This window comes from Schistocerca cancellata, chromosome 8 (assembly GCF_023864275.1).
Source record: "Schistocerca cancellata isolate TAMUIC-IGC-003103 chromosome 8, iqSchCanc2.1, whole genome shotgun sequence".
Lineage (NCBI taxonomy): Eukaryota > Metazoa > Arthropoda > Insecta > Orthoptera > Acrididae > Schistocerca > Schistocerca cancellata.
The window spans coordinates 492,159,160-492,177,465 of NC_064633.1; the positions used below are offsets into that span (position 1 = coordinate 492,159,160).

Genomic DNA, 18,306 nt, shown 5'->3' on the forward strand with positions numbered 1-18,306 from the left:
TTTTTCACTGTCTACTGTGTTCCACTACCACCGTGTCCCTCTCTTTCTCTCACACTGCCATTGTCTCCTTCACTCTTTCTGTACGACAAACACTGTCCACTATCTTCTAGTACTTATTACTTCTGTCTCTTTCCTGCTGCCACTGTCTACTTCTCTCTCAGCATTAAAAAGTGCAAATATGTTCACTTCCCAACTTTTTGCAAATATTTTTAAGGATGCTGAGGAAGGTAGAATGAGTCAGCTGGCACCCCATTTTCCAGTCAATCTTTTGATGAAGAGGAGTGTATTCACCCTTTTTGTGGTCCAATAGCAGCATTTTTCTACTGAGTTCCCTTCTTTTGTTTGCATTGATGAGTCAATAAAATTTTGATAGTTTACTTACATGAAATTGAAATAATGCAAAACTAATTTTACACTTCAGACCAGATTTTTACATGCGCATATTGCATGTAATTCAGTATAACAGTGAGGAGTTCCCCGAACCATTCAGATGATAATGTACCTTGGAAACAGATAAAGATGGCTAGAAATTTTTCGAGGTTCCGCCCATGAACTAACAGTGCCTCTGTAAGTCCAATCAAGCCCAACATAGATCACATCAAATGCAAAAAGCACCAGCTGATTGGCTACATTTGCCTAAGCAATAGAATGTGTGTAATATCCATAATTTGACCATGTACTGTAGGATAGTGACAATAAGATGATCCTTCTGTTGGGTATACAAATGGCCCCTAGCCCAAAGGCTATCCAAAACTCTTGACCCTACCTTTTTATCGCCAATGGAACCAGTGGTACAAGCAACAGAAAATCCCATTTGTATGCAGTGCAGTTTGGAACGTACTGGTAAGCATGATGTCACATGCATACCAATACACAAGTGCAGTTATGATAAATGGAGTTATTCTGTGATTGCTGTGGTTTCATGTTCTGTCCTGTTCAATTGACGCAGCTCAGTTGTTGGGGAAGAAAAGGAATAAATATGACTAAGAACATATATGCTGAATAATTTGTGCAGAACTCCAGGTAATCGTAAGCTCTAGAAGAAAAACTTTTCAGGTGAAAATTGTATAATTATAAACACATCTCTTTGAGAATCCTCATAGCCTTCGTTCCTCTAATTTTTTCTTCAGTTCTCAGTCCACCTTTCCAATTAGAATGAGTACTTCCAAATGTAAACAGCAACATGAGTTGAAGACAACACAGTACAGCTGTCAGTAGTTGAAGCATTTAGCAACAACGGCCACATTTACAATCAATTGCAATTCTCTCTTTGATCATCATTGTGCTAAAGTCATAGATGGTAAGAGCTCTTAATTAGCTGCCTAATTAGTGTCATAATATTCCCACCACTCTCTGTATTTTTCTACAGTATTTGAAATGCTTTTGCTTTCATATTTATATTGGACACATTGAAAACTGCGTGATTAATGTTCTGAGGGTGGAATGTCATACCATACCTGGTACCTAAGTCTGCAAGGAGAATGTATCACCTTACCGATTTTAATTTCTCCTTTACCTTCTCATGCTTTTTTTCTTCATCTAAGTTCCTAGTCAATTTTCCTACTTCATCCATTAAAAGATGGCACCAATTCTGGCATACCATTTCCCTTAATCGTAAGAAGTTAGTTATTTGACAGTGTTTCCTTAGTCTCAATGTTGTGCCTGTTTATACCACTGGGTTTAAAATGAATGGTATTTGTTTTTCCATGTTTACTTTCAAATTGTCTTTTTCGAAGTGTGCTCTTGCCCTTTCAATAAAGCTGCGAATTTCTTCAACTAGGCTGGTCTCACTGTCTGCACAACAGACACCAGATGTATCATCGGCATACATAGTGACCAATTGCTTACTGTCTAGAGAACTTGTTAAATAATTTACATAACATATTATTAGGACTGGACCTAAAATGGAGCCCTGGGGAAATGTATATTTCTTATATTTGACCTTTTCCGCTCTAGTATTTCTCTGTTGTAATATAGGGTTTCTATGCACTGTTGCCTGCCTTTTAAATATGTTTCAAGCAATTGCATGAGTTTTCCAGTGACACCACTCTTCGCAATTTTTGACAAGAGTACATCGTGGTGTACTCTGTCAAAAGCTTTTGAGAGGTCCAAGAATACTCCTGCCAGTTGAGACTTTTCATTTATGTTTTCAAGTACGCGGTGACCAAATTGTACAGCTGCTGACATGATACTTACCAAACAAAAGCGGAGATTGAGGCCTGGTGGATAACGGGAAGAGAGGATATATTGAAGAGCAAGTTCCCCTGCTAATTTAAAGTTGCCGCCACTCATACCTCACCTGTCATTCAACAACATCTTTGCCTCTGCACTTCCGCCTCGACTGACATCTCTGCCCAAACTCTTTGTCTTTAAATATGTCTGCTTGTGTCTGTATATGTGTGGATGGATATGTGTGTGTGTGCGTGTGTATACCCGTCCCTTTTTCCCCCTAAGGTAAGTCTTTCCGCTCCCGGTACTGGAATGACTCCTTACCCTCTCCCTTAAAACCCACATCCTTTCGTCTTTCCCTCTCCTTCCCTCTTTCCTGATGAGGCAACAGTTTGTTGCGAAAGCTTGAATTTTGTGTGTATGTTTGTGTTCGTTTGTGTGTCTGTCGACCTGCCAGCACTTTCATTTGGTAAGTCACATCATCTTTGTTTTTAGGTATATTTTTCCTTCATGGATTGTTTCCTTCTATTATAACTATATATATAATAGAGGGAAACGTTCCACGTGGGAAAAATATATTTAAAAAGAAAGATGATGAGACTTACCAAACAAAAGCGCTGGCAGGTCGATAGACACACAAACAAACACAAACATACACACAAAATCTAGCTTTCGCAACCAATGGTTGCCTCGTCAGGAAAGAGGGAAGGAGAGGGAAAGACAAAAGGATTTGGGTTTTAAGGGAGAGGGTAAGGAGTCATTCCAATCCCGGGAGCGGAAAGACTTTTGTCAATGTCTGCTTGTGTCTGTGTATATGAGGATGGATATGTGTGTGTGTGCGAGTGTATACCTGTCCTTTTTTCCCCCTAAGGTAAGTCTTTCCGCTCCCGGGATTGGAATGACTCCTTACCCTCTCCCTTAAAACCCAAATCCTTTTGTCTTTCCCTCTCCTTCCCTCTTTCCTGACGAGGCAACCATTGGTTGCGAAAGCTAGATTTTGTGTGTATGTTTGTGTTTGTTTGTGTGTCTATCGACCTGCCAGCGCTTTTGTTTGGCAAGTCTCATCATCTTTCTTTTTATATATATATATATATATATATATATATATATATATATATATATATATATATATATATATATATAAAAAATAGAGGGAAACATTCCACGTGGGAAAAATATATTTAAAAAGAAAGATGATGAGACTTACCGAACAAAAGCGCTGGCAGGTCGATAGACACACAAACATACACACAAAATTCTAGCTTTTGCAACCAACGGTTGCCTCGTCAGGAAAGAGGGAAGGAGAAGGAAAGACAAAAGGATATGGGTTTTAAGGGAGAGGGTAAGGAGTCATTCCAATCCCGGGAGCGGAAAGACTTACCTTAGGGGGAAAAAAGGACAGGTATACACTCGCGCACACACACACACATATCCATCCACACATACACAGACATAAGCAGACATTTGTAAAGGCAAAGAGTTTGGGGCAGAGATGTCAGTCGGGACGGAAGTACAGAGGCAAAGATGATGTTGAAAGACAGGTGAGGTATGAGCGGCGGCAGATTGAAATTAGAAATTAGCGGAGATTGAGGCCTGGCGGAACTTACCCTTCAGCATATCCTCTCTTCTCGCTATCCGCCAGGCCTCAATCTCCGCTAATTTCTAATTTCAATCTGCCGCCGCTCATACCTCACCTGTCTTTCAACATCATCTTTGCCTCTGTACTTCCGTCCCGACTGACATCTCTGCCCCAAACTCTTTGCCTTTACAAATGTCTGCTTATGTCTGTGTATGTGTGGATGGATATGTGTGTGTGTGTGCGCGCGAGTGTATACCTGTCCTTTTTTCCCCCTAAGGTAAGTCTTTCCGCTCCCGGGATTGGAATGACTCCTTACCCTCTCCCTTAAAACCCATATCCTTTTGTCTTTCCTTCTCCTTCCCTCTTTCCTGACGAGGCAACCGTTGGTTGCGAAAGCTAGAATTTTGTGTGTATGTTTGTGTTTGTTTGTGTGTCTATCGACCTGCCAGCGCTTTTGTTCGGTAAGTCTCATATATATATATATATAAAATGGAGGGAAATAAAAAATCTTCAAGATTCTGCCGGTTCATTTCTTTCAACATCTCCGTGATGCTTTCCCACAGGTCAAACGACCATTCAAGTTGCTCTTCAGTGTATACGTGTTCAGTATCCCCCCCACCCCCCCCCCTCAGTACTACCTGGTATGGGGCCCACACACTTGAGCAGTATTCTGGGATGGGTTGCACAAGTGATTTGTAAGCAGTCTCCTTTGTAGACTGACATTGCATTCCTGTAGTGTTCTGCAAATGAACTGAAGTCAGGTATCTGCTTTACCTGCAAATGAGCCTATGTGACTGTTCCATTTCATGTATCTACAAAGAGTATCATTCAGGTATTTGTATGAGTTTTCTGATGCTATTGATGATTCACTGATATCGTAGTCAGAGGATACTACTTTTATTTTGTGAAATGCACACTTTTACATTTATGAACATTTACAGCAAGTTGCCAATCTTTGCACTACATTGTAATCTTATCAAGATTTGACTGAATATTTGTGCTGTTTCTTTTGGACTGAACTTCATTATAGATAACTCCATCATCTATGAAAAATCTGAGGTTACTATTAGTGTTGTCCACAAGATCATTAATATATAACGTGAATGAGGGATCCAGCACACTGTCTTGGGCTATACTCAAAGTTACTTGTACATCTGTCGATGACTCTCCATCTAAGATAAAGTGCTGTGTCCTTCGTACCAAAAAATCCTCAATCTTGTCATAAACTTTGCTTTATAACACATACAATTGTACATTTGATAATAGGCATAGGTGTATTACCAAGTCAGATGCTCTTCAGAAATCAAGAAATACTACATTTACCTGACTGTCTTCATTCGTGGCTTTCAGTATGTTACATGCGAAAAGTGTGAGTTGGATTCCACATGATTGACGATTTCAAAATCCTGGTTGTCATGGAAGAGGTCATTCTGTTGTCTGTTCAAGACACCTCATTCATTATGTTTGAGCTCGGAATATGTGCTAAGATTCTACAGGAGATGGATATTTAGCATATTGTATGGCAGTTCTGTGGATCTCTTCTGCTATTCATCTTGTGTATCAGTGTGACCTGTGCTGTCTTCTAGATACTGAGCACCGTTTTTTGTTCAAGGGATCTATGATAGATTATAGTTAACAGAGGGGCTAACTCATTCATGAAATTCTTGCCATTCTGCAGCTTCACTACTGCAGCACCGACTAGGGCTTGGAATGTGTAAACACACTACAAAATGATTGTTTATGTGGAATCCGGAAGCACTTTCAAAATGCAAATCACGTCGCATCATATTCCGGAGCGTATTGTGGCACTATAAATATGGAAAGGTGTTTTATAATGTGAGATGAAATATTTTCTTCTTTTCCCTCTTTTTTAGGCAGTGTGGTATTGATAACGTCAACACCAGTGCCATGCACTTTCTCCAAAGCCAATTAGGATAGTCTTTACTGGCATATTTGTATAAGAAGTCAAAACCAGGATGGGTGTAAAGCAAGTTTATTGTCACTGCTGATGTTCATTTTTTCATTGAAAAGTTTTTGAGGAAATTTAAGGACTGTAGTTGTTTGTCAAGGACAGAGAATTAGCATGGTAGTCATTGACAGTGCAGCAATGGTAGCCGAAAGTGAGCAGGTGTTGCCAAATTTATTGGGACCTGGGCTAGTGCTGTAGGTTGAGACAGGCACATAAGTAAACTGTCACATATGGTGGACTATTAAATGTTAAAGCTGGGAAACAGAATCTAAGAAGGATATACATATTTTGATACCTGGAAAGTAGAACAGATTAACATGGTAACATACAAGACATAAAAGCAAGAACTAGGCCAAAAGGTCTTTTATAAGAATGAATAGTGGCTAATGTCCAAGAACGTAAATATTGCGCATAGTTGACAGTATTAAAATGAGTCTGAAATCAGTAAAGAAACTCATGACACAAACTACAATCAGAGCAAAGCGACAGAAAGTATGTGGCAAGCACGCAGTTATACGCGTAATCAGTTCCTTTTGAAGTTAACACATCAGGTCACAATTCATTTCTCTTGTTAAAAGGATTTTCAATTCGTCATTTTTTCTGTTTTCTGTTGTACCTTAGTTGCTTCAAAATTCATGGAAGTATGCTCCGTCTAAGCAACTAATTGAAGGCAGTTTGTTGATTGTCATATGCGTTTAACTTCTCTTATTTGTGAAGGTGCTTCACAAATCTTTCATCTCTGTCTACTGTTATTAAGGATTCAATTGCAGATAAATACTTGTGACAAGCAAAGATGATTGCCGCTAGTTTCGTTCACAATAATTGAAGTTGTGCTCTTAGATTCCTGTTTGACCGCACACTCGGAAATTGCTACATATTCAGAAAAAAATAGTGACTAATTTGTGACAAGAAAAATATAAATTTCATAGTGAGTTGTTTCATGTACAACCATTTCATTTCTTAAACATATGGAAGTACAAAATCGAAGATAGTAATTACTGAGAAAGCACACTCTTACATGAAAAAGCAACAAATATTTCAGAAAAATACATAACTTTCACAAATAATGAAATCTTGGAAAGTGTTACAAACATGAAGAGAGAGTAAAAATTGTATCCAGTAGTATGTGAACTTACGATCTTCAGCACTGCAGTACGTTGCCTTAACCTCTTGGCTACTGAAACTCTAATATAAGCTGTCCTTTTTTCTTGCAAATGCCAATCGAGAGAGATGCAGGCTGACTTTGTTGCCAAATGATGCAGGCGTAAGCAGTAAATGAATGAAATTTTGTAAGGTTTTCACTATCAGGCTTCACAAAGTTCCTTATCATTGTTACTTAAAAGTTTTAAATGCATTTCGATAGTTAATAAGTAAACCATATGCGGGAAAAAGTACGCAAAGTCACTAGTAATTTCAACTAACACCCATGTAATATACGTCAGCAGAGCCTACCTTTTGAAATTTGATGATAACACTCATGTAATATACATAAGTAGAGCCAACCTCTTGAAATTTGATGATTTTTAAACTCTTAATTACATAAAAATAACATATTTTGTGAGATATTGACTGATAGGAAAACAATCTGTTGTGAACTCACTTACACTCCGATGCGTCTTGGTGATTGTTCAGTAAAACATAGTCATTAAATCTAAACCTAAAACCACCCAGTAATTCTAAAATAACACATTCTAGCTGTAAACAAATCACACAGAGTCAAATGAGTGGCCATACCAAAACCTAACCACCTCTCAGTATAGTTGTCAGAAAATTAGCAGCAGGACTGATCATTAACAGGTCTCAGAAGCTTACAGAATAGCAATTTTGAACAAAGAACCGAAAATGATGTCACTACTGACGATAACCTACCACATTAATCGGTACGAATGAGGCAGAATAGGCCCCATGGCCTGGCTCTCTTGCTATCTGAGTGGCACAAAAGTGGTATTTCATGCAGCGTTGAGTCAATCGTACACAATATGGATTATATGGGTAGCGAGCTGTTAATTTGGAAGGTACAAAAATATCCATGTAGTTAACAGTAAATGGTATCCAGACTGTAAAAACAAAAGTATGAAGATGGGGTCATGACTAACAACATCCGTGGCACTTGTTGGGGGAGAATGGGAGAAAATGGAACTGAAATAAAGAAACGAAGTTGTTAAGCACAAAAACTATAACAAATTCTATTCTTTACATCAGGTATATTTACAAGCAATCCCTATTCATTCACTATAGTTGTTTTAGAAATATCTGTTTTCACTATAAATAAGTTTTTCAAATGAGTTAACAGACATTCAGCAACATTTTTAAAAAAATTATCGGAATATTATTATATTATTTCAGCTTATTATGTAGTAGAATGAACTTTCTCTTTGTATACCTGTCACTTAGCATAGGACGGATCAACCATATCTTATGGTGTCTAATAAAACACTTTCTGTTGCTGTTCTTGACAAGTTGTTTCTGTGGCATGTGTACCTGGCCTTCTAGCCACGCAGTTTCTCCTACTCTGTTTGGGCAGCAGACCTGCTGAAATTCAAGCTGCATTTTGTCCAGCTCAAATCCCACTGGAAAAATTTAGAGTTCAAATGGAATTCTATATTTAAATTTATCAGAATTAAAAACAAATATGTGGGTAGAGTACATTAGAGACATATGCAAAGAGGAAGAATTGTTCGCTAATGTAATAGAAGAAAGAGATGTTGTTGGCTATAAGGTATCCAGTATTAAATTCAGAATTTCACAGAACCTTTTAAGACTTAGAATCAGTATAGAATGGGTAGATCCTACTGCTAAGATATGTAACTCCTTCCAGTGAAATGCAAATATCAAATATTATACTGTTGAGTCTTGTCTTATACCTTGTGGCCTGATTGTGTGCTGGATAGCATGGAGGACAGTTCAGAATCGAATTCTAGCTTATTTTTATGCTCTCAACTGAATATGGGCCAAAAATATTTAGTAATTAATGAAATCCAAGTTTGTGGTGCCTATTACTCCCATCTGGTAACTGTTTCTCAGTGTTTTTATTAATTTCATATTTGTAGTGTAATATAGGAAACTTTCTTACAGGTGCTGCCTTTATTCTCATGAAGTACTTGTTAGTATTTTGATTGGCATTGACCCAAGATATCACCTCACTGCAATGTTATCATGTTTACATACATGCTCAGTGACAGTATGTCAGTGACATTTGCAGGTATGTCTATGTACCATGTGAACTGTTACTAGGAAAAAATAAGTCTAAATTATATCCTGTCACAATCAGTGCTAAACTTGTTAAGGACAGATACATTAAGTAGGTTTATCAATTTTTATTTCATTACGTGCTACTGTCAAATCAAATATGAACCATAGGCTGTGAATCAGAATTAATTAACAACACGATGTTTTTCATGTGCACCTATTGTAATATGGCTTTAACTAAAAGTTGCATTCAGAGATGGCAGTGAGTCTTCTCTGTGTCAAAAATAAAACTGAAATAGTCATTGAAACAGTAGTTGTTTTGGAAACTGTCATGTGTCAGCACCTGTATTCGAGACAGTAATGTACAGTAAATCAAAGGCATTTTCTTTTTACCTTCCTCCAACCTCAGACTGCAGCCGTATGTTTAAAGAACTGTAGCTAAGTGTTATATAAGAGTTATAAAGAGACCAATGCAGTTACACAATCAGCAAGAAAATGTGAGGAAAAAGTTGTGTTAACTTTCAACTATTCTTTAAGGCTGTATGTACTGAAAGGGGTAAAATGTGGAAGAGTCCCATTTGTAAAGATACTGACTATGGGCAATTTAGCTATTAGTGGTGTATAAATCACTGCATGATCAGTATGCACCCAATACTATTGATGACAATGAGCCAGCGGTGCTAACATAGAGTATGTACATTTCCAAGTTTCTAGGTAAATGCTTACAGTGTTGTTGCATAATATGGTTAATTAGTTCACACAGTTTGTAGAGCTGCTAGTGGTTTCTTTATTTATCATACACATGTCAGAAACAAGATTTCACAGTGACACTGTTAGCCTTATGGGTCATGTTGAACAGAGTTCACTGCCTGTTTTGAGGATATTTGAAGTTGTGAAGTGTGTGGTGCCAAACAAGGGAATAAAGTATTCTCATGGAAACTGATTGTGAGGATAAATTCTCTTTTTTCTTTCCATCTGCTGCTGGCACTGTGCCTCTTAATGATTCTTGCCATTACACACCTCAGGGATGGGAATATGGTACCTCACCTTGGACTTGATACACATAATTAGTTTTGCAGTATTGCAACTGATCTTTGTTTTAGTATTGTGTGTGGTGTGAAGCATCCACATGCTACAGAGCCTTGAATGCTCAGGGCATGGAGTCATGGGAGGATTAAGGTGTGTTCGTAGGGAAACTCCTTTAATTTGGTTTGTATGCAGGCCCAGAAAGCATGTTAGTGTGTAACACACATGGAGCAATGACTGTAGGACAATTTGAAGCCTAACTCAAAATCTTACCACTTACGTACTCCAACAACTGCTTTCACATACACTTCACAATCTGTGGGTAATGGAAGCTGACATAATTGAATGTGTGCCACCAGTTAAACCAGTAGCATGCCGTATTGGAAGCATTAATGCATACCCTTGTCATGCCAATATTGTGTACAGAGTTTTTGGTCCATTACACTTGTGGAGTAAATGGTACACATCTCTCACTGTGGTCTGATTTTGTGGTCAAGACCACACTCGTGCACATGACCGTCCTCACTCTTCACGGGTTCCACACATGCATTATAGTGCTAAAAATATATGCTTTAGGGTTAGAAAATCATTGATGGTACCACAAACTCATTTCTGAGAGTCTGATTATTCTGCCCTGGCACTCAAAAGCTTAAACGTTTTACTCTTTGGGACTGAGACACATTGGCACATACTTTCATGTTTCTGTTTAACAGTTCATCACTGGCAGAGCTTTTTGTCCTATTGACCCTTCCTGTCACACTAGGGAGAGCACTATTGGCAGGAGATGTTTTGATGTAAGCAAACCTTTCTTTCTGAATATAGCAATTTTTCATAAGTATTGTTGTAATAAATGTGTTGCAATTGAATTCATAGATATGGGCAAAAGGACTCTCAACCACTAGCTTTCAGAAGCAAAGCTATTGTTATCTGTAACAAAAAGAAAAGTATTACAGAAAATGGTTTTGGTGATGAGTTAAGCATAGAAGCACACAAGAATACCTGATTAGGTCTCTCTTGTCAGCTGCCATCTTTGATATTTCTTAATTGGAAAGTTTTGGTATGTCATATTTTACTGTGATGTTATTCATTTATATCCTGTTCTGTTTCTTCAGACATTATTTAAAATAAGTATTGGAAGGCGTCACAGGAAGAATGATGAGCATAATACTAATGTTGAATATGTTTGTCTCCTTGAAACCACATGACGGGAAGTCAAGTAAAGTTGTGACCGATGGTGTAGTAGACAGTATTGATGCGTGGAAGTTTGGGTCAGTCCTGGAAGTGTGCTTGGATAGCTGAAGTAGTTAATGAGACCGCTCGCGACAAGCGGGAAAATTTGGGTTTGATTCCCAGTCCGGCAAAAATTTCCATTATGTCACCAATATGTAATATCGTCACATCTAATGCAACTAATGTCAGAAAGATTCCAGAATTGTGAATCAATTTTATAAATTTAGTATAGCTGCAGAATTGTCACCAATGCCTGTTTCTTCAAGCTATGTTAAAATAAGTAATTCTTTGATCTGCTGCTGAAGAGAATTTATTTATTTTTGGCATGTTATTTCAGATATTGATTCCCTTAATGAAGGTTATTGAAACAGACTACCGTATTTACTCGAATCTAAGCCGTGCCTGAAAAATGAGACTCGAAATCAAGGAAAAAAAGTTTTCCCGAATCTGAGCCGCACCTGAAATTTGAGACTCAAAATTCAAGGGGAGAGAAAAGTTATAGGCCTCACCTCCAAATTGAAATAATTTGGTCCATTGAAATATGAGATGCAATTTAGGTCGAATGAATGATGATGCAGCTCCAGTAGTTTGGTTCGAGTCGTAAGCTTAGCAGTTAACTTTTACCAGGTAGCCATTGCTATGCATCAGGCGCTCCATCCGTATTTTATACAAGTACCCTTCCTTTTTCACATGCTTCGTCTGGCTTGAATTGATTGCTTATTTTTCTTTGATCTGATAAGTGCCGTTCTCTTTGATATAGATGTTTACATCACTCTAAGCTGAAAATGCATTACTGTACTGTGTCAAGCATTGTTTGTCGCATTCTGATACTGAGTGTTTACGGCCTGTCACCACTCACGGAATAGCTTAAAAAAAAAAAAAAAAAAGAGAGAGAGAGAAAAAGGAGGCATTGTCTCATTAGCGAAACAATGGCAAGAGACTGCTATTTGTTGTTACTTACACTGCTGCTTTCTATGATAATGATCAACAAGAACCAAATAATAGACTGTGTATGATAGAACATGTTCTGAACGTGCGTTTAGCGAAAATTTTTCTCTGTTTGAAAATCTTTGCAGACGCGTCTTTAGTACATTACATTCTGCACTGAAATTAGAGTCATCTTAGATTTAAAAATCTAGTCAATTGCCGTGCTTCATTTCTGATACAACTGTTTCACTATTACGCATAAGAATAACGCGAATATAAACATGACATGATATGTATATTCTTCCGCGTTTGATGCTACCTCACTCTAGTTTCATAGTTTATTAGGCAGACAGGATTTATATGAGGTAGCAGCAAACATGAAAGAATACATGGTAAAATGTTTATATTTGTATTATTCTTTGGTGAACAGAATACTGCATGTGATTCACAATTCATAAAAGTTCCTATTAGCAACCATCTCTTCTCACAGGTAGGAAAAAATTCAGAACGTAGAGTTGGCCATATCGACAAACATCCCAAACAGTCTTGCCAGTCGGATTTTCGTAGTACATCGAAATGCTGTTACATTCGAAGATGAACAATACGGAATTTGTATTTACTTTGTTGGATAATGTATGAAAAATGCAGTGGTCGAAACTCGGGGCGGAGAAAAAAGCTCGTCTTCCACCTTCTTTTTTATTTATTTACTGACGCAGAAGTTATGGCGCCAGTATTTATCTTTGTGCCTGCAAAGCATGCCTGTGTAGCACTACATATATTCGACGGTAGAAGTTAGTTGTGGCGGCACCTACCAACATTTTTCAGAACTTCCGCTTACTTTGCACTCGATTCTAAGCCGCAGGCGGTTTTTTTGATTACAAAAACCGGAAAAAAAGTGCGGCTTAGATTCGAGTAAATACGGTATTAGGGTGCTGAGTTGGTTCAGTACAACTATCAGTAAGAATTCATTTTAATAATTGCAATTCTTGGTTTTGATGGATAACACTTAACACCTGCAAGATTCTTGTTTAGAAAGGTATGTGCTTTGATGTAAGCATATACATAGTGCATGTATAAATTGTGCAAAGCTTTATCACAAGATGCTAGTCATTGTTGCCTGAGGAAAAAAGTAATACTGTAAGGAATTTGTTAGACTGGGGTGGATTGTATTTATGAGCAACAAGTGAATTCCTGTGAAGTTGTGTTTTGCGAGATGATAATTGACCTGATATTTGCTTATATTCAGTTCTTGAGAACTCTCATATTTTGCTCAGTCTTTTACTGTTATAGCGGATATAAGTTAATGGTTAAAATATATTTAGTTTGGCATCACAGAGGAAACTTACCTGCCTGTTGCCTTTAGGTCTGCTTTTCGCATCTGTTTAGTTTGGCTGTTTTCCATAATTTAAGGCTTCATTAAACAATTGCATCCACTGAGATTAATATTTGTAACTTTTCTTTTGTTTGAATGGAGATGAAGAAATGTCTGCCCTTCCCTCCTCCTATCTCTCCCCCTACAATTATAAACCCAAATTAAGTTAATGACTAAAGTGCTCTACCATAATATAAAGACAGGCAGGGTTTGTGTAAACTGTTCATGAATACACAGATTGATTATATGAAGTATGGTGTACTAATAGCAGAAAATGAAGCGAAAGTGGGGTGGAGTGTAGTGCCTTGGAAGTTGTCGCTCACACTACTGAAACTAAGTTTCTTGGGGAGTAGGTAAGATATGATTTGTACAAATAGTTAATTGTCAGCAGTGAATGGTTAATGACACAATATGTTATTTGAAACATAATTTGTTAATTATGGTGAAGGTTGATTGTGATATTAGCTCAGTATTATAGCTGTATAATTTTGAGAAGCGACAATGATCATTAAGTGTATATTACTGTTTATTCAAGAGAAATTCATTGTATGGACTGCTGCATTGTAGTCATTCTTTGATTTTACCATTTACAACACGTTCATCGTATCTATTTTGATTTAAACTGTGGAAGGTTAACTGTTGATAACTACCATTCATTCATATTGCTTCATTTAACGGGGAGATAACTTTTTCCTTCTATGATGTTAAAATAAGAAACTCTAGTATGCTAACATATAAAATAGTCATTACATTTGTCTGTCATTCATTGTTAACTTTTAATATCTGCAGATAACAATGTTTGAAAAATTATTGTGTATAGGACTACATCAACAGACGAAAGTTAACGGAGTTTGGGAACTTGTCACTGGTGGAGGAACGAGAACAGCTTGAAGGAGGAAATGTCAGTGTAAATTTGCCAGGGGTCAGACGAGGCGAAATGGCTGCTCGTGCCACGAAACCAGAGGTTCGAGTGTCATGTCTTCAGTTTTCTCCTACAGGTACCACAGTTTCAATAACAGGGCAACAGCCTGTAAACTTAATTTTCATCTTGCATACCTGACTTGAATTATGTGTTCTTGCCATCAGCAGCATATTCTTGCATGTTTTTGTGATCAGATTTAACAGCTGTATCAGGGATAATAGTTTGATCACTGTTTGGATATAATAATATGTTGAATGTTGTGTAATTTCCAATCTCACTTTTGCAGTTCGTTTGACAGTAATTACTATTCTCAGTAAAAATGTTCTAAATACATAGTGTGTGTAAAGTATCCATATAAAGGTCGGATTGTGATGTTATGACATTGCTACCTAAGGTCTTAGTCAAAGCAGTGTAGTGAAGAATAGTTAGTGTTGTCTGCTGTATATATAACACTAAGGCTCACAGCTTGCATAATTTCAATCCTCCTCCTTTTCTGTTGATTTTTTTATTTTTATTTTTTATTTATCATGGTGAAACCATGTTCCTTTTTTAGTTCCTATTTCCACTTGACTGCATGTGCTGTGGGTTTTGTATACTCCTGCTGTGGCAGGTGGTGGACATGAGCCTTTGCAGTGTTCAAATAGGCAGGCACCTTTCTTGTTGGTTTAAAAACTATGTCAATACTGTGATTTCTTAGGGCTGTGCTAAAGGGAAAGTCTTCCTCCCTTTCATTAAATCAGTCACAGAATGTTGTCTATCTTCTCTACAATCTGTGTTTAAATGCAGTGAATAATCCCCTCATCCAATTAGCACTGCTTTAACGAAATAAATGTGACTACTCACAAGATAATGAAGAAAGAAGCTGTTCAAGTCCTGGGCATTCTTCCCACATACGAGCAATATTTCAGCCGAAATATCATGGCAAGATGTTGATGTCGTGCGGCTACAATTTCAAAATTATTTCCACAGCTTAAAAATGAAATTAAGAATTGTGAAGGCTTTTCATTTTTTAGATATGGAAAATATTTTATTAGATAAATTATACATTATTTGTAGAAAATTATTTGTTCTAGGAGTAATACATAAACTGAAGAAGTGAGATGAGATGGCAGCTGAAGTCACATCCTTGTAAAGTGTGCAAGTATGTTTTGTGCATGTATATACCTGACACCATAAATTTGTGAAAGCAAGAAGGGAAGGAGTTAGAAGAAAATGTGACATCCAAAACAATGTAGGAAAAGAAACATTGCTTCTTACTGCGAAGAAGACATATCAAGTTGCAGACAAGCATAATTAAAAGATTGTACCTTTCTGCAACTTGACATGTCTTCTTTAAGGTAAGTAGCAATCTGTCTTTTCCTACATTGTTGATATTCCTAGCTGGAGTTTCCATTGTTTGACTTAACAACAAAGTAAGGGCAGTTTTTTCTCCATCTAGGACCTAATATAAACAAACTGATTTTATTGTTTAATGTGAAACAAAAATTATTTCACGGAGGCAAAAGATTAACTCCATAAATACTTATATAAACCCCCAGGGGAAAAAAAATTGTTAGTCAACCCCTTGAAAGAGTGCATTGTTCACTTTGATGTAGATTTGGCACCAGGTGAGTGTCCAGCTATTGCTGACATTAGTCATGGCAGTGAAATGGTGTGTATGTGCCAGTCTGTTGTATTGAAACAGTGTAATAAGATGTGTCAATGTGAAGATGTGGAAGAAGAGAGCATTAATAATTTCATATGCCCACAAACATGCTATGAATGAAATTGCCTGATTGGTTGACATATCAACACAGACTCTCCCTTGGCATACAGTAAATGCTATACCACTTGCAGCCAATTGACACAGCATAAGAGCAGTTTTTGTGAAAAGATGCTGACCAACAGGAACATGAGATGAGTATCATGTCATGTCAATGATGATGAGTTTCAAACTTGACAAGAACTGCTGCTGTCAATGAATGCAGGTCCATCTCAACTAGTTTCCAAGCAAACATTTTGAGTCGAAGCACCTCTCAAAAGCCCATTGCTCACAGTGGCACATAAAGATGCACATCTTGAATGGGTCAAACACAGAAACTGTAGTACAATTAAAATTACTTGACGTAGATACTTCACGCATTGCAGCTGGTTTCCCCCACTCAGAGCACTCAATGTCACTCCTGAACCGTTAGCTGTTTCCAAACTGCCACAACAATTAGTTCAATTCCAGTTCTTTGTTTGGCTTCCTTTGTTGGTGCATTTGGATCCTGAATCCTGTGAGTCTGGCCCTTTTATTTCTTATTTCATCTCTCTCTCTCTCTCTCTCTCTCTCACACACACACACACACACACACACACACACACACAGTGTTAGCCACACACTACCAGATCCTTCCCCCACAAGACATGATTCATTGTCACAACATAGTTATTGTAATCACAGAGATTGGCTTTCATTAGATAAGCTTTGCATAACATTGCGTGAAGCCACATTTTTGAAGGGTGTCAATTTATCATTTCATCTGGGACACCAGCCATCATCTGTTGGCAATGTAATGGTATAGCTTAGTGGTTAGCATAGAAATCTGACGTGTAAAAGGTTAAAAGTTTAAATCACAGCATTGCATTGACTTTTTTATTTGCTCTTATTTTTCCTCCTATCATTCTGTTTTGTTTGGATTCTGCTTGTGTCACATATAATCTGCAGCCAAGTGCCAACCAGGATTGGGCATCAGTTGGTAACATGGCATCTCATGTAGCTAATGTGAGGGTAGTTTCAGGTAACCAGTAACAGCGAGAAATTAAAGTTTCACCAATAACAGCGAGAAATTACAGTTTGCTTGACTGCTAAAACAAATTTTGTTTTGGAAGAGGGCTTTGCATACAATAATATTATGAAATTTTTCTATCTTAAGTTTTGCCCATAGAGGTTAGCCATAAACGCCATGAACAAAGTGATTGTGATTTTAGTTCAGCCGCAGATTGCCATTTTCTCAGATACATTGCATATAATGAGGTTGTGGTTAGTTTAGGACAAGAGTTTAAATTCAGGGTCACAAAACTTGTCACTTGCCACAGTTTAATCAATGGTCACTTAAAATCAGCTGTCACCAGAGCATCTCCCATATCCATTGTATCTCACAGCAGCTGCTTCCGACATTGTCCCGTGTTACACATTAACAGCAATTTTGAAATGACATGTCTGTTCGTGTGTTGCATGTAACCTAGCAGTAGCCAGCAGCGGGTGGGGCAACGCTGTAGTGTCAAGTGACAAAGGTCAACTATCAAGTAATTTTGATCAGATTATAGACAGTAGATTACTGGAGGCATGTAGTGTGGATAAATAAATCACTCATTTGTCTCTTCAAATTATACCAGGTGTCTAGTGCACTGAGACTCAAATACGTGTGTAGAGAGTAGTTCCATCTGGAGATGGTTTTGTGGTGTTTAGTGCAACATGACTTGGGCCAAATCTTTTCATGTAAAGTGAACATGAACCGGGAGGTCTATTTTAACATTCTCAGTGACTAGAGGTTGCCCTTACTTCTATATCTTCATGACTCGTATGCTGTGGACACTCCTGTCTTCCATGATAACAGCTGAATGTACAGGGCTCCACATCTTCTTGGTCTGGTTAACACACTGGCACCCTGTCGCACCACACCTGATCTTGATCCCACAGAAAATGTCTGGATCTATTTGGAACAGCAGGTACAATGTAACAGTCAACATTCTTGTAATTTGGTAGCTCTGTAGGATCTAATCATCAGTGAGTTTCTTCAGTTGGGTACAGAATTCCTGAAAAAAACTGATGGACTGTCATCTTCACCAAATTGAGACTATTATGGAAACTAGAGGGGGTCAATAACTCATTGCCTGATTGTGTGCTTAATTGTTACATACAAAATATCGTCAGTAAAGAAAAGTGTTTTACAGGCTAT

General features: G+C 37.7%; 1 protein-coding gene across 2 annotated transcripts in view; it reads left to right on the plus strand.

Annotated features, from left to right (window-relative positions):
- LOC126094589 (periodic tryptophan protein 2 homolog) overlaps positions 1-18,306 on the plus strand; it is a 99,866-nt gene that overhangs the window by 67,574 nt on the left and 13,986 nt on the right. For both annotated transcript variants that reach the window (XM_049909053.1, XM_049909054.1), the window contains one exon: positions 14,282-14,459. In XM_049909053.1, coding sequence (XP_049765010.1) covers positions 14,282-14,459 — 178 coding nt within the window. The remainder of the gene's footprint in view (positions 1-14,281; positions 14,460-18,306) is intronic.